At 32.0% G+C, this 16529-nt stretch overlaps 2 protein-coding genes and 1 non-coding gene across 3 annotated transcripts; 2 read left to right on the forward strand and 1 right to left on the reverse strand.

Moving 5' to 3' along the window:
* The first annotated feature begins 4194 nt into the window (after window positions 1–4194).
* TRNAW-CCA (transfer RNA tryptophan (anticodon CCA)) lies at window positions 4195–4266 on the forward strand. Its single transcript has one exon. It is a non-coding gene; the product is annotated as a tRNA-Trp (tRNA).
* Window positions 4267–6460: 2194 nt separating this feature from the next.
* LOC141699704 (uncharacterized) lies at window positions 6461–6928 on the reverse strand. Its single transcript, XM_074503557.1, has one exon. It carries the CDS (start codon window positions 6926–6928, stop codon window positions 6461–6463), a length of 468 nt encoding a protein of 155 aa, XP_074359658.1.
* Window positions 6929–12666: 5738 nt separating this feature from the next.
* LOC141699708 (protein DEHYDRATION-INDUCED 19 homolog 6-like) lies at window positions 12667–15506 on the forward strand. The gene is made up of 5 exons (XM_074503561.1): window positions 12667–12935; window positions 13357–13478; window positions 13840–13917; window positions 14001–14254; window positions 14919–15506. Exons 1-5 carry the CDS (start codon window positions 12860–12862, stop codon window positions 15019–15021), a joined length of 633 nt encoding a protein of 210 aa, XP_074359662.1. The 5' UTR covers window positions 12667–12859; the 3' UTR covers window positions 15022–15506.
* Window positions 15507–16529: the final 1023 nt, after the last annotated feature.

The following is a 16529-nucleotide window of genomic DNA, read 5'->3' on the forward strand; positions in this document are numbered from 1 at the left end:
ATCTTCAAAGGGTTGGATCATCATTACGTCATTATCCATGTCTGGGCTCCGGGGTGGAGAGGTTGTCCCACCAAAAACAACGTTGACCACATTCTTACCGTTGTCTGGGGCCTTGTCTTTGTCATTCAATTTTCTCTGAAGATACTGGTTCATGTTCCCCATTTTGATTTGATCTTCGATGAACATTTTCAAGGAGAAATAATTCTCGGTCGTATGGCCATGATCTTCATGGTATCCGCAATGCTTGTCCCGGGCCCTATTCTCGGGCGGCGCAAGTAAGAGTTTTGGGGGATAATAAAAGGGTATACCTTTGACTTCCCGCAAGATGTCGGCCCGGGATCGGTTGAGAGGCGTCCACTCTGACTCTGGCTTGGGCACTCTTTTAGCTCTTGGTTTTCTTTTATTTTTCTGGGGTCCAGTATAGCTGTCCCGGGGTGGGGTTCCCCGGGACTGCTAGATGTAGTTTGACTGTCTGTCGACCTTGAATCTTTTGTCTTTTCTGTACGATGAGCGGCGTTCTGGGGATTCGTCGTCATCATGAATTCTTCGATTCATCTTCATTGACTTGAGGAAATCATTTTTCTTTATGAACTTGGAGGCCAAGGTATATGCGGATGCGAAGCTTTGGGGTTCTCTGTGGATCAGGTCTTTGACATTACCCTTCGCAAGACACCGGATGCAGGTTTCTTCGAAAAATGTTTACGGCCTCCTTTTCTTCCAGGTTGGAGAGCTCGTTAACCGCCTCCTAAAATCTTTGATGAATTCAGGGAGGGACTCTTTGCTTCTCTGCTGGATTGTTCCAAATGGCACATTTGTAACTCATTCATTCGATTAGCCCGGAACCTTTTTAAGAATATAGCGCTTGGGTTTATATAATACACGTGATCTTGTTTTCAAAACTTGAATTGAGACAACTCGTTCATAGGTGTAATGACATTGAAATAAGATAAAATAATATAATTATGTTTATCTTCACTAAAATAAAATTATACTACTGGTCGATGTAAAAATAAATTTAAACAAACTAAGTATAATCAGTTTAATTAATTTAGTCAGTGTAATTGATTTCAAACTAAAATAAAATAATTACTACTATTGATTCAGCTAAAGTATAATATTATTAAACTGATAATTTATCAATCGAAATAATAGCACCGGGCTAAAATCAAATAATTTATACTATTGATACAAGCTAAAAAATCATAGAGCCCGCAAGGGTTGCCTCAGTTGGATAAAAAGGGGATAACTATCCTTTTGGTCACAGATTTGAATCCCACGAGAGGATAATTTATGATTATGCCTCCTGAGTCAGAGTCTGTCGTTTAAATGCGGTTTAACTTGGTTCACGTGATTTGCAGGCTATTACGTGAACCCGTAGGGTTTACCCAGTGAGCACCCAAAGGCTAGCGGCTGCAAGTTATCTACGATAAAAAAAATCATAGAACTAATCCCCAGTAAACCATAATTAAAATCAAAACAAAATTCGACTATTTTGAACAAAATAATATATATATATATATATATATACTATTTAACCGATTTAAAAAAAGTATATTTGTATTCAGCTTTAAATAAAATTAAAATCAAACTAAATATTATTAGTTAGATTTGATCGGTATAATGTGTCTCGTGATAAAAAAAAAATAAAATAAAACCAAATGTGATTCGTGTAATATTGAATCGAGATAAAACTTATTGTTTAAATTAAAAAAAATTCGTAAACATGCATAAAAATAACAATGCTATTATATATATTTCAATTAGTAATATTATTTTTTTAAAATTTAAATACCTATAAAATAAAAAAATTAAACTATATTTTTAGTATATAATATGAGGGGGATCTTATCCAAATTTTTGTTATTAATGTTTCGTCTGGTGTGCTACCAATTTAATATGTGTCATTAGATCTTTTTATAAATATATGTGTATATACATATAATTATTATCACATCATATCATATAAATAAATTTATCTTAAAAATTGCAATTTAATTTATATTTAAAAAATTATATAATATTAAAAAAAACTCGCATAGCATAGGTGCTAAGCTCGTAAAGAGAAGAATGGTTAACTGGAATTTTGTACTAGGATCAACTTTTCACAATAGCTATAGGCTTGGTAAACCAAGTAGCCATATAGTAGACTGAGCTCGAAGTAAGCTTTCACTTGCAGAATATCACAGGTTGATTCTTGAAAAGTTTGTTAATTTAACAAACTGATTCTCGAAAAGTTGATGTCTTTTTGTTGGATCTTTATAACGCAATATATCACAGGTTGTTAGAGCCCCGTCTCGCCAGTTCCATTTAACTTATCTGAGCTGCTGAATAACTGCAGGTCATTGTGGGCCGAACTGTATCATAATGTAGAAGCTAAGCTGTAACGGCCCAATAAGGGCGAAGACGCGGCATGTAACCACAACGTCCACTTCCTTTCTTAGACGGATTTGACCGAAGACTCCGGGAATAGGTTATATATATTGGGCGATGAACATCCAAAACACACACACAAATTACAGCACTATCTCATATTACAAATTATTCATACTTCAAATCTATTAACTTATTCTCACACCGGAGATAAATTAGGGAATCATCACTCGTATTTTTCTCTTTACAGGCTGAAGTCAACCTACGGGGATGAAGACTGGAAAATAGGTTATAACACAGGTTTCCGAAATTTTTTTAACATAAATATTGTCTGCAAATACAATTATCTTATCACCACGTTGTTCTCTATGAAACTGAGTTCTAGATTCGTAAGCCTTTAACTTGTTAGGGTTCATCGCATAAAGTGCCTAAAAATGGATCAAGCAATATATAGTTACTAGGAAAAAAAGTGAGGACAAACCTTATGAAATTTTCCCTACAAATTATATCATGTATAATTACATGTATTCAGCACAAGTTAGGTTATTCTTGGCCTTTCAGAATAATGAGTATCATCGTACAGATCTACAATGATCAATTTATGCCATTATCTATTTCTCATTAAAGAGTTCCATTTACTTTAGTCATAAAAAATCACTATATTAAAATACAAACAGTCATTAATGACTCAAAAAACACTAATATAAAATGTTTAAAACTTCATCAGATATGGTACTACAGGTATTGGCACAATAAACCACTGGCAAAAGCAGGGGTTTCGGTCGCTTTACCGGAAATGAAATTAGGTGCTCTATATACCCTCAAATTTTCTTTAACATTCAATTTAAAAATTATTAAAAAAATCAGTTTGCATCTTTTTCATTTATATTTAAACATTCAATACTTTTCAAAATTTTATGAAATTGGGTAGGAACAAAATAAGAAATTTAGCAAAAAAATAATTAATGTAAATTTCATATCTTCCAATTAATATTAAAAACTTGAATTTTTTAAGAGAAAAAGGAGTATCATATTAGTCTGATATAAATCAGGTCTTTAAATCAGGTTAAACTACAGTTTACTTATTCAAAGTGATTCTATATTGTAATTTGATAACCGTTCCCCTTCTGATGTTTCATTCATAAATTTTTTTACTTTCTTTTTATACATAATTACGTAAGCAATTTCATATCTATATTCCAAAATAAAGATAGTATATTCAATGTATTCATGTGTACAGAAGTACTTCAGTAAATACATGTTAAAACAGGCTAAAAAGGTTATACCTAGTGGTGCAACTTGTTTCACCTCATATATGGTTAATGTGATGTTCCTTTTTCTCATATAAATTTTAAATTTTCAAATCATATTACTAATTTCGTATTAATGTCAATATTTATAATTCTACTGAAATGAATTTTTTATCATTAATTTAGATTATATGCTTAAATTTAATCTTAGCAGAATTTTAAAAATTTAGAAATTATTGATATGAAATGAAATTGAATCTAAAATTAACAGTATGATTTAAGAATTAAGAAATTGTTATTTTATAGTTGCTATAATAAAATTTTATTTTTTAATATTATTTAAAAAATATAATAATTACTTTGATTAATTTTTTTGCTCAATTTTCAATTTTACCCATGACCAATTTCATAAAATTTCGAAAAAGGATACGTATTGGATGTCAAAGTCCGAATTAAGGAGTGTAAATTGATTTTTCATATTTCGGGTGAAAAAATTTGGGGTACAAGTTTCAAGTTAATACAGAGGTTAACAATCTTAGCAATAAAGTAACATAAGAATTTTAATATAACAATTGGATCTGTGGCGCAATGGTAGCGCGTCTGACTCCAGATCAGAAGGTTGCGTGTTCGATTCACGTCAGGTTCATTTTTTTTCAAAAACAAGCCGGAGAGACTTTTCGTATAATGTTAATAATGAAACGTACTGCGTACATAGAAGGACTTCTCACCAGAAACTTTATTCTTGTCTAGAATGAAAAACAACGGAATTGAATGTAATAATAATAAATGAATTTTCCACATTAGCTTAATTTAACAAAATAATTTCAGATTTCCTTAATTTAGCTATAATTATAAAATATTTTCAGAATAGTTTAATTTAACAGAGTAAAGTTTTATGGAGTCCACCTTTTAATTGGAGTTCTCGGAGTCCATCTATATTCTGCAAATAAAATATCTTCTAAAACGTGTTATATTGCAAAACATGTTTCACAAATATCATTATTTCAATAAAATCATGCAAATCTCATATATTTACAAGTACAATATGTATGTTCTGCAATATGGAAATTTATGTTCTGCAAACTAAGCATATTTTGTAGAATAATATATTTTGAAACGTTCTACTTGTAAAATCTATGTCATTTAGTAAGATTTTCAATAAAATTGTGATATTTGTAGAATATCATTCGAAAAATAATACGTTTTGCAGCAATTTAAGCTATATTTTACTTGTAGAACATATGGGGACTCCAAGAACTCCAATGAAACACGGGACTCCATAAAACCTAACCCTAATTTAACAATGTAAATATATATATATAGGGCTGAGTTCTATGGAGTCCGCCTTTTTATCGGAGTCCTCGGAGTCCATCTACGTTCTGCAAATAAAATATATTGTAAAACATGTTATTTTACAAAACATGTTACATAAATAGCATAACTTCAACAAAATTATGCAAATCTCATATATTTACGGTACAATATGTATGTTCTGCAATATGTTCTGCAACATGAACATTTATATTCTGCAAACTAAACATGTTTTGTAGAATATATATTTTTGCAATGTTCTACTTATAAAATATATGCAATCTACAAGATTTTTGATAGAATAGTGATGTTTGTTGAAAAATAATATGTTTTGCAATATTTTAAGCTATATTTTACTTGTAGAACATATATGGACTCCGAGGACTCCAATTAAAGGTGGATTCCATAAAACTTTACTCTCTCTCTATATATATATATATATATATATATATATATATATATATATTCGGATCGGATCTTATTAAATCCATATTCTATGTATATCGGATCGGATTTTATTTTAAGTGATCCATATCCGCTCCATTGGCTCTCGGATTGGATCGGATATTCGATCCATTAACAGCCCTAATCTCAACTTGCCGACTTCTAATATTCTTTCAGCAAGATAACACATGTTCAATAGAATATTCACTATTATAAACCATAGAAAGAGGGGGAAGAATAAGATGCAAAGCTTATCATCTTCGAATATATGAAAAAGTTAAGGCCTATATATCAAACCTCCATTTTTAGGAATTCAGCACAGAGCAATAAGGTAGCAAATTAAGCAAGAACACAGTTCAACCATGTTTTCAAGCTCTTTCGACGAAAATCATGCCAGCTACCAACCATATAATGGTTGGAACAGGTCTAACTCGAATGAGTACAGTACTCATGTTCCGAGTGCAGTACCAATAATTCCTATTACCTATGTCTCGCCTAGGCTTGGTCAGTACTCGAATCAGGGTCAGTTCAACAACATGAATTATGAAGGCGAAGCGCCATACCGCATGCATAGCCAGCACCAAACACATCAGCATGCTCCGCAGGCTCATAAGAGTAGAGTTCATTTTGCGGAGCATGACACAATTAGTGCCAGTGGTCATGCACCACAGGCTCGCAAGGGCAGAGTTCATTTTGCGGAGCATGATACTACTACTGAAGTTGTGGATCGGAAGAATGGAAGACTTGAAGTTCATCAAGATAGTATTGATGAAGAAGCTGATGGATTTATCAGGTTGAAGCACAAGAATTTTGAGCTTTCCAAGTGGGAAACCTTCAAAGGGTATTAGGGTGATCAAAGGGCCAGAGGATTTATATGTATTGCACAAGTAATTTTCATTCCAGATTCATATAAATAATGCATCAAGATACCATATCTTGGCACTGTATTGTACTGTTTAAGTCTGTTATGCTTGATTATCTTCAAATATAAGGAAGCAGCATATTAGTATACATTAGTTTCTGATTTTGTCCTAAAAACAATAAGTCATGACAGAACAAAGAAACTGTGAACGGGATACATCAGTTCAGCAATCCTTCCATTTAAACTGAGTGTAATCTTCTATTTGAGGAACATCATCTTCATGAAACCTTCGGGATGAAAACCTGTTCATCAAGTTTCTTAAGCTATTAATACTTTCTTTGGGCCTGTGGATGACAGTAGTATCAGTCTGATTTAATCCGGAGAACTGATGATCTAACACCAGCACGGCCTCTAGTTTCTTGGACGCGTCAACAATCTCATAAGAATCCCAAAGTGATTGCGAGAAATCCCAACTTCCACCCTCATAATTGTGCGTCCCTGATTTCTTGTTTTTAATTGATTCGAGTTTGAAGCGAGAGAACCTTCTACTGAATTTCAACCAGTGGGAATCAAATGTATCCAGTGGCCTAGGACTAGGACAGGTGGAGTGACCAAGCCATGCCTGTGCTACAGACTTGATAATTTCAAGCTCGTGCGCATCTTCTACTTCAGTTGGATTCTTCTTGATCATATTGCAGTAGTCAAATCTTTTTAGTTACATAAACAGATAGATTTATAGATATATAAAAGGAATAGCAGTCTTGTAGCAGCTTTTGTGGCTGCATCTTCTGTTAGATTATTGGCCGAGGGAAAAATGTAGCTAGAGAGCTAGAAAATGATGTCTGAATGGTCTATTACTCGGTTTTCTGGATAGAAACCTAACTTTTACAAATGGGTTGGTACTTTTTGTTTTCTTCTTATATGATATCAACAATTCAAAAACATGACACTGAAGCAAACTCTGGTTTTTTAATCGTTTAGAACGATTTTAATTTAAAGATGTGAATAAAAAAACTCTGGGCGAAAATGCTTAGAAGATGCATTATGTTGTCTACTCATATTGAACAATTGTGCAGATAAAGGACATAAAATAGTGGCACTAAAAGTCTGGAATCAAAATTTGCATATCAACCCGGAATTTGCCTAATCGTTTTTCAACTATGATTTGGATATAGAAGGATATCATGTCACGCTAAATCAGAAAAAAATGAGTAGAATAGTACTCTCCAGTGTCCAAACAAACAAATATGCTGCAGATGGCTTGATGCATTGCTTATGAATGTGAAGAGGGCACTCGTGAGGAAACTCTCCGGCCTTTGGAATTATGACTTTCTAATTAGAAACTAGTATTGCGCTATATTTGTCCCATTATTGTTTTTGGAAAAGAGGAAATTTGATAGAAAGATTGAATTTGTAGGCATTATATCTTATACATAATTGGTGTAAGGAGTTTAGATGATACGGTAAGATGGTAAGGTCGTCAAGATTAAAATTGTAAATTCCTAATTTTGTCGAGTTCAAGTATCACATCGTGTGGTTCTTCTTTTCTTTTCAGTGTGCTCTTGATGATTTCTCGGTCTTTTGTGGTGCGAATGCTCTCTCTGGTACCACTAGCTCTCCTGTCTCCAAATTGACGAAATCTTTGGCAAAGAGCTATTTTGATGTCATTGAGACCAGTCTTGCTTCTCATTATGTGCCGAGTCCCCGTCAGATCTATATTCTGAGCTGCATTCGCGCTCCTCATGCTCAGGATTTCTTGTTTACCATCCCTATTGATGGGTTGGGGCAAAGGATGAACCAACGCCAATTTTCGGCGATATTATGTTATCGGTTTGCAATTCCTTTGTTTACTGAAGGCACCTTGTGTCCGAGTTGTAATGTTCACAAGATGGACCAGTAGGGCGATCACGCAGTTCACTGTTCAAGTGATGTAGGTGTGAAATTCAGGCATAATTTGGTGCGCGACATTCTGGTGGATATCTGCTCCAAGGTTAGTGTTCCTATGCGTAAGGAGACTGCTTTGGGATTTATTTCGGATGCTGGGCAAGAACTCAGACCTGCAGATCTATTGTTGTTCAGTTGGTCCCAAGGTAAAGATGCATGTCTGGATGCGACTGGTATTTCTCCTTTTGCTGGTGGGGGAGTGAGTTCATGGGCTCCTGGGGTGGCGTTGCTAAATGCGGTGGAAAAGAAAAAAAGAAGTATTCAAGAATTTGCGTTGACCATGGTTATTCGTTCATCCCTTTGCCTTCTCTACTTTTGGGGAACTAGACACGGAAGCGTTGGACGTTCTCTCGCGTCTCAAAACTATTTCCATTATTCTCTCTAATAAGGGGTGGGAGCGCAACTTGTGTTTCGACTCCCTTCTAATTTTTCGAGTTAAATTAATTTTAGTATTTCGAAAAATTATAAATAATAAATACAAAAATTAATATAATCAACTGAAAAAAAGAAACAAACTACTAAACACCAAAAACAAACAACGCCAAAAAATGATATATATACTAGATTTGCAATAAATGCTAAATACTTATTAACTAAAAAAAGAAGAAATACAAAAATCACAACAAACACTAAGTTGTAATTTTTTTTAAAAAAAAGTTAATAACTATAGTAGACATACTTTATAAAAAAATATTCACGTTTAATGGGAAGTCACACCAAAATTCACTCAAAATTTTTTATTAAAAAGTTTTTAATATAAAAAAGTAAAAAAATAAATTAAAAATTACAATATTCACCATCTGAAAATTATAGTCAACAATATAAAATTTTAATAAATTAAATATTACAAAAAATATAAATTTCATGAGTAAAGTAAGTAAAGTAAATAAATCCAAATTTAATATTAATAAAAATAATATTATCAACTTATTTATGATAATTATAAATTCCTATATTTTCTATCATTATCTTAATATTGTATTATATCCTATTCATAATTGGCGTAAAGTACAAAAATAAAAATTTATTTGCATATGATATAATAAATTTGTTAAGTGAATATGTATAAATTTAATAAATTTAAAATTAGAAAAATATGAAATTTTAAGCAAAAAACAATACAACAACTAAAATAAAAAAACACATTAATAAAATAAGTTTTAGAACCTAAATAGAGTTAGAGATGTCATTTTATAATTTTTTCAAATAAATAAATTAATTTATTCAATATTAAAAGTTCATATAAAATATTTATAAGATATTCGTGCATTGCAAACAGATTTCAAAAAGTTAAAGAAACATACAAACAAACAAATAAGAAGAACAAATACATAACAAAAAAACTGAAAAATGTACAAATAAATTATATTTATTAATTAATACACCAAATATTACAATAAACAAATATTATATTAAAAAATAACTAAACATCAAAAATAATCAAAAAACATACTAGGTGTAAAAACAAGATATAAGCAAAATTTTAAATATTTTATATACACATGCGTCATTAAAATGAAAAAAAATATACTAAAAAAAGATAGTTTATATAATAAAAGTAGTAGACATACTGTATAAAAGAAGAATTCGGTTTAATCGGAAGTCACACCAAAATTCACCGAAATTTTTTTTATTAAAAAGTTTTTAATATAAAAAGTTAGAGAAAGTAAATTAAAATTTACAATATTCACCATCTGAAAATTATAGAGTTAAAAATATAAAATTTTAATAAATTAAAATTACGAAAAATATAAATTTTATGAGTAAAGCAAATAAAGTAAATAAATTCAAATTAATACTAATAAAAATAATATTATCAACTTATTTATGATAATTAGAAAATTTTCATATTTTCTATTATTATCTTAATATTGTATTATATCCTATACATAATTGGAGTAAACTACAAAAATAAAAATTTAATTGTATATGGTATAGTAAATATATTAAGTGAATATGTATAAATTTAATAATTTTAAAATTAAAAAGATATAAAATTTTAAGCAAAAAATAATAAGACCACTAAAATAAAAAAAAATATTAATAAAATAAGTTTTAGCAACTAAATAGAGTTACAGATGTTATTTTATAATTTTTTCAAAAAACAAATTTATTTAATTCAATATTAAAATTTTATATAAAATATTTATAAGATATCCTTGCATTGCACGGGGATAAAGGTAGTAAATCTAATGAACCCAAAATATAACATGTTAATTAGCAAAAAAAAAGAAAAAAAAAAGATATTACATGTTACTTTAGTATAAAAAATTCATTTTTGGTTAAATGCTAAATTCTAAATATTAAAATACTATATTAGTTCTTATGCTTAATCTAAAATTAATAACACTGTATATATCAGGATCAGGACCAAAGATGCACAAAAAGTTCGGGTTCGAAAATCTGACCCGACCTGATTCGGTCAAAACCCAGTCAAACCCGGCCCGGTCCCCGTCAAAACCACACCCGGTCCCGGCCCGGGCTTAGGGCCTTGACGGGCCATATATTTTTAGGCAAAACCCGGCCCGGTTAAAAGCCCGGGCTTCGGCACGACCTGGCTCCGTTAAAAACCCGAAAAAACCCGTTTAAAATCTGATTATTCTAATATATTTTCTTATATATTTATGAATTCACATTTATTATAAATATAAATAATATTTTAAACACATATATATTTACATATTTGTGATTAATAATATTATTTATATATTCATTGCATAAATAATGAAAGAAGATATAGTAAATACACTATATATATTTGGATAATAATGATAAAACATATTATTCTATAAACATGTTTATTTTTTGCTGAACTTAAATGTTTTCAACGAAATAATGTCTTCATAAAATATTTCATGTAAACTAATACATTTTTACGATGATCTAATTGCTAAAATATGTAGTTTTCGGGATCTCTAATAAAACTCAATCCAATTTAAATTAGAAAAAATCCGGTCCGATCCGGTCCGGTCAAAAGTCAAAACCCTGTCAGATCAAAGCCTGAATTTTTTAAGACCCGGTAAAAATGTGGCATGTTGGGCCTTTTATCCATCTCTGATCAGGATCTAGTTGAGAAGCTGCTAAAGCATAATATTAAAAATAAAAATTGAGTCGACTAATGTAAGGAGAGGGCAGCTTGATGTTGATTGTGTGAGTGCGACTCGTTAATTTGTTTAATTTAACTATTGATTAATAATGTCCCACCAAAAAATTGATGGTGCTTTGTAGCTTATTACCGTCCTGAGTCCATCACCATAAGCTTTCACTTAAAATAATTTAATGTATATGATACTTGACGCTGAAGCAACTTTGTCCACCGCGTTTTCACAATTTTTGTCCTCCTTTTTCCACATTATTCTGTCCATTTCAGAGCTTTTCATCATTGCAGACTAGCAGTACCGGGCAACATTTGTTGATTTTTACACTATTATTGCACATGTTGTGCTGACTCTGCTGACTTCTGTCTTCTCTCTGCCAAGTTTTGAATTTACGAATAATAAATTGGACGATCATCCATATTAAACGATTGTCGACAAATCGATCAGTTGTGAAAATTTTAGCGGGTAAATTTAGTGTGAAAAATGACAGGAAGAATCTGAAATTAAAAATTTAATCGTCAATGGAGTGACATTGCTCCGACATTCATATCAATTTATTATATCAATTATATTCGTGAAAAGATAATTGCACCTGTTAATTGTTACAATCTTGACCGTAATAGGATCACGTTTATACTACAGTCGAAAATTTGAAATGAACTCGAATTCGGTTTTCGTATCTTATTATCAGAAATGCAGGAAGGCTTTAGCATGTATGGAATACTTTCTATTATTCTTTAAGAAAGTCAAGTAATTGGGTCATAGAGCCTCAAATATAATATAATTAGTGACTGAAGACGTGGACTAATTTCATTCTTAAACTTTTTCTTTAGAAAAGTTAGTATTACGTATGATTTTTTGTTAAAATAAAATAATAACCATTCTTAATAAATTTGAAAAGAGACAAGAAAAAACTGGAAGGCAGCAACTTGCAAATGCTTCCAGGCTTATCCTACTCAACAATGACTGTAAAGAAAAAGAGGATGACTCTATTCTCAACTGTATCCATTTGCCACGTGTCAACAATGTATTGACTAGCTTGTTGTGTGTTCACGAAGCTTGCTTTTCTACAATGGCCAGCCCCATGTAGATATTACATTTACTTCTATTTATACTCCCTTGGTCCCATATTGAATGAGCCACTTTGACTTGCACGGTTTTTAAGAAATTAATGTAGACTTAAATCTGAACCTCATAAAAGAGATAGTGGGGTGATAAAGTAAGTGTATTATATGAATGTTTGGTTGAGATAATCTTAAATAGATGATAAAAATGGTAAATTTATTTTTTTTGGAACATTCAAAAAAAGGAAAGTGTTTCATATAAAATGGGACGGAGGGAGTATTATATAACAATAAATAATTGTAAGTAAAGCTTTTCAACATATCAAATCACTTGCAACATCCCATCAGTCTCTTCTTTAGAATTTTTTATTATTTGCACAAGTAAAAAAAGAGAGAAAGAAACAGTGTCTTTTTCTTTAAAGTTCTTGTTTATTTAACTTAGTGAAGTGGTTTTAATATATTACTTGTCTTGCAATGTAAATATAAATTTAGTGTTTAGGGAATTTTAGAGGAAAGATGGAGTTCTGGGCTTCAAGGGTTCACTCTGCTAAGAACTATTCTGCAGTTCAATCTGCTCATCTTAACAGCTCAGGTATATTTTTTCACACTTCTTGATTTTCTTGATTTATTTTTGTTTTAGATCTAGTTTTTACTGTTAAGTGTCTTCCTCTACTATTGCTTGTTGAAAATTTTAAGACTTTGATTAGTTGTAGCTTATGTTTTTTAATGATTTTGCATAGAATTGCAAATTTGATGTTAGTTATCAGTTTTAGTTCTTGATCCTTTTTAGGTTTGAATCTTTATAATGCCCAGTAGCTAAGTTCATTTTCTAGTCTCTACTCTATAGTTAGTACTCAATTGGTTTGCTTCATTTATGTATGTTCTTGTAGTTCAGAAGATAATTTTGTTGCCATGTTTCGAATTGTTACATGCTATCGACTCGTTAGATTGATCTTGTGACCTAGTTAGATTAAAAGTAATTAGTAATGGAACAGAGGATCATTTGATTGCAGATGATATGGGAGATGATGATATGAGAGCTTGGTTTCCTTGCCCCTTCTGTTATGTGGACACTGAAGTCCAGGCAATTTGTGTCCATCTGCAGGAAGAACACTGCTTTGACCTAAGAAATGCGGTACTGCAAGTTGTTTGTTGTACTCTGCATTCTTTAGTTTTCGTTTCCTGATGTTTATGTATGCAGATTTTAATCTGTCATTGTAGTTGATCAAGAAGTTCTACAGAGACAGGACATGATCTATAAATTGATGCATATTTGTGTTACAAAATCGTGCTTATCATATTCAAAATTTAATAACTACTTCCCTATTTGTATAATGTATTGAGTGCCTTGTTAATCTTTAAAATTAAAAACATTTATTTTCCCACTAGTGTGATATCTCAGCAAAGTGGTTCATATTTTCAAAGTGTAAACTTCTACTACCAGGGCAATGTTGACGAACATTTTCAAAATTGACACGTGCATAGTTGTTTTACAGGTTTGTCCTATTTGTGCTGCAAATCTGGGGAAAGATGCAACATCACATTTCACAACTCAACATGCTCATTTAGTGGAGGTTTCTATTGCACCTCATAACATCATATTGACTATAGTATACAGTAAAGTAAATGTGTAAAGATTATTTTTTTTGGTTTGCAGCGGAGGAAAAAGTCCCAAAAATCGGGTTCATGGAGTAACAATTCAATGGTGCCTAGCAAGAACATGCGAGAAATGAACTCATATAATTGTCTACAACCGATGATGAATGGTAAAGACAATATGCAAGAAAATGTACCTGACCCCCTCCTCTCACCATTTATATGCAGTATACCTTTACCTAGTACAGAAACTAAGGTAGAGGTGAATGCAAATATATCCTGCAATTCCAATTCAACCACTTCTGAGGCTACAAGGTACTAGCTCTTCTGCCTATTGATGCAATTCTCTTAGCTCTCTTGTGCTCGCAGCGGGTATTTTATCATAGGCCATTCGGAACCTGAAGTCCATGTTTATAAATTCTTAAAGATGCTAAAACATTTACTGGTTCCGGTTTCAGGGCTAAATCTAAATTGAGATAATTAAATTAGCAAAACCGTAGTAAATTTAGGCTGGTACAGATGACTGCTATCAACAGTATTATGATCTTCAACTATCTCAATCTATAATGCTCTAGTTCTTCCTAGACGAGCTTTAAATATTGATGAAGTTATAATTCTGCACAGTACAGTCCAGCTACTCTTCATAAAAGGAAGAGTAGTCATGATGTGGTTGGTGGTACAAATTGAGAGAAGTTTTTGTTGAAGATTCTCCATAAGGGTTGTCTACAATCTTTTCCCATCCTTTAATTTTTTTTAGAGCTAATTCTTTTTAAGTCTTCATTTATTAATTTTGATAATTTAAGTCTTCATGTTATAAATTTCTGAAAATTATAACTACATTGCTCGTTTATATATGTAGCGATAAGTCGGTTTTAATTTGTAGAAAGAGGAACTCACTCAGCCTGCAGGCTACAGTTTTCTGTGTTAGGAGTGATAGAAGCCTAATTCCTAACCTTTTGTTCCATTATGATTTATGCAGCATAAAGTCAGTTGTATTAGATGAAGCTCAAGAACAGGATTACAGAGAGCGGGTACAGCGTGCTGCATTTGCTCAACAGTTGATCTTATCCACCATATTTTAGTATGTGTGACACCCTTTTCCGAATATAGAAGAGTTATGCCCAGAGTCTGAGTTTTAATTCACTTTATTCAGTCATTGAAAGTGCTGCACGAATAGACACCAAAAGCGCAGTGGATGCTGGCGTAAGGCCCTAGGCTTCGACACATTATCTTAGGATGCATCATCACAAAGTTCATTGATTCCCCTATGGAAGTAAGCCTTGTAATGTCTGTTGAGATCAACAACAATGTACATCTACAAAGTCAAAAGTTGTATGAATGCTCTGGATGCTCTTGTATTCCTAGTCTTACCAAGTGGTATCACTCTAATACGAATGTCTCAAGCAAATCTAGAATGCAGCTGTTTCAAGTTCTAGCAGCAGCCAAGTATCAAACAGTTTCCTCCTTTAGTTAATGAGTTGGAAGAACTGTAGTCATCTAAATTCTGTCTCTATGTTGTAAAATACATGAATTATTTTTAAGGTATGATTAGAAATTTATTATTATAGCATAATTTTGCAAGTAGTAATAATACCCAACTAATATTTTTTAGAGACTACAGTATGATTTAGCAGCCTCCGAGTTATTATTTTTATTTCCCTCTGAACAACAGCACTACTTTACTTTCAAATTAATTGGGAATAATTAAGGAAACCCAGAACCTTGTTACTCTTTTTGATTGTTTCTCTGAGAATATTGTTAAATTTAATAAGTTTAGTGATTACTCTGTTGTTCTATATCCTTGCACACCACCACAACTATTTGTTGCACAAACTTCAGCACTTGAAATAGTTGCTTGGATGAAGTGAACTCAAGATGAAACATTAGCAATGGTTATACATGGAATAATATGAAGAGAACCTAGGGTTCTTAAACTGCAAAAAGATTAAAAACATGCAGGGATTTACAGGCTAAAGCTTCTTCTTGAACATGTAAATAAGCAAATGAAGATCATATCTTCTTTGGAAAAAAATGAATAAGCAAACTTGGACCATCTACCCTAAATTTTAGACAAGCAAATTACTCTACTCGGGTTTAATTTGCGCAGAAAGCAGAGTGACAGTTATTGCCACGGCTGAGGCATAACCCAGTGGTCCATTACCACATCACTCGTTACCACATCACTGCATAAGCTCTTAACACTATTAAAGCACAACCTGACTAAGCTCGTCGAGATATTGAAGTCCAACATGAATGGGGAAAGCAGTAAAACTACACATGTTTAAACCTCACATCACATATGGCAGTACATGTATATGAATATCCCTTTGTTAGTAAAAGTATATCTAATTTTCGCAGGGTAAATGGATAACACTGAAAAATAAGAAAACCAAATAACAAGGAGTCAGCCTGTCTAGTCAAAGTTAGTTATAGTTCAAATTCAGGCGCTCACTGCAAGTATATGCAAGATCTAGAGGCAGAACATACATACAACATACTTTATGCGTCCTACGAGGCCATCAACTAAAAACGATGCACAGAAACATTAGCCTAGTGACAAAGCCTCTCTTCCCAGCCCCTTCCCCCCTGG

The sequence above is a fragment of the Apium graveolens genome, unplaced genomic scaffold, assembly GCF_009905375.1.
Source record: "Apium graveolens cultivar Ventura unplaced genomic scaffold, ASM990537v1 ctg1091, whole genome shotgun sequence".
NCBI classification, from domain to species: Eukaryota; Viridiplantae; Streptophyta; class Magnoliopsida; order Apiales; family Apiaceae; genus Apium; species Apium graveolens.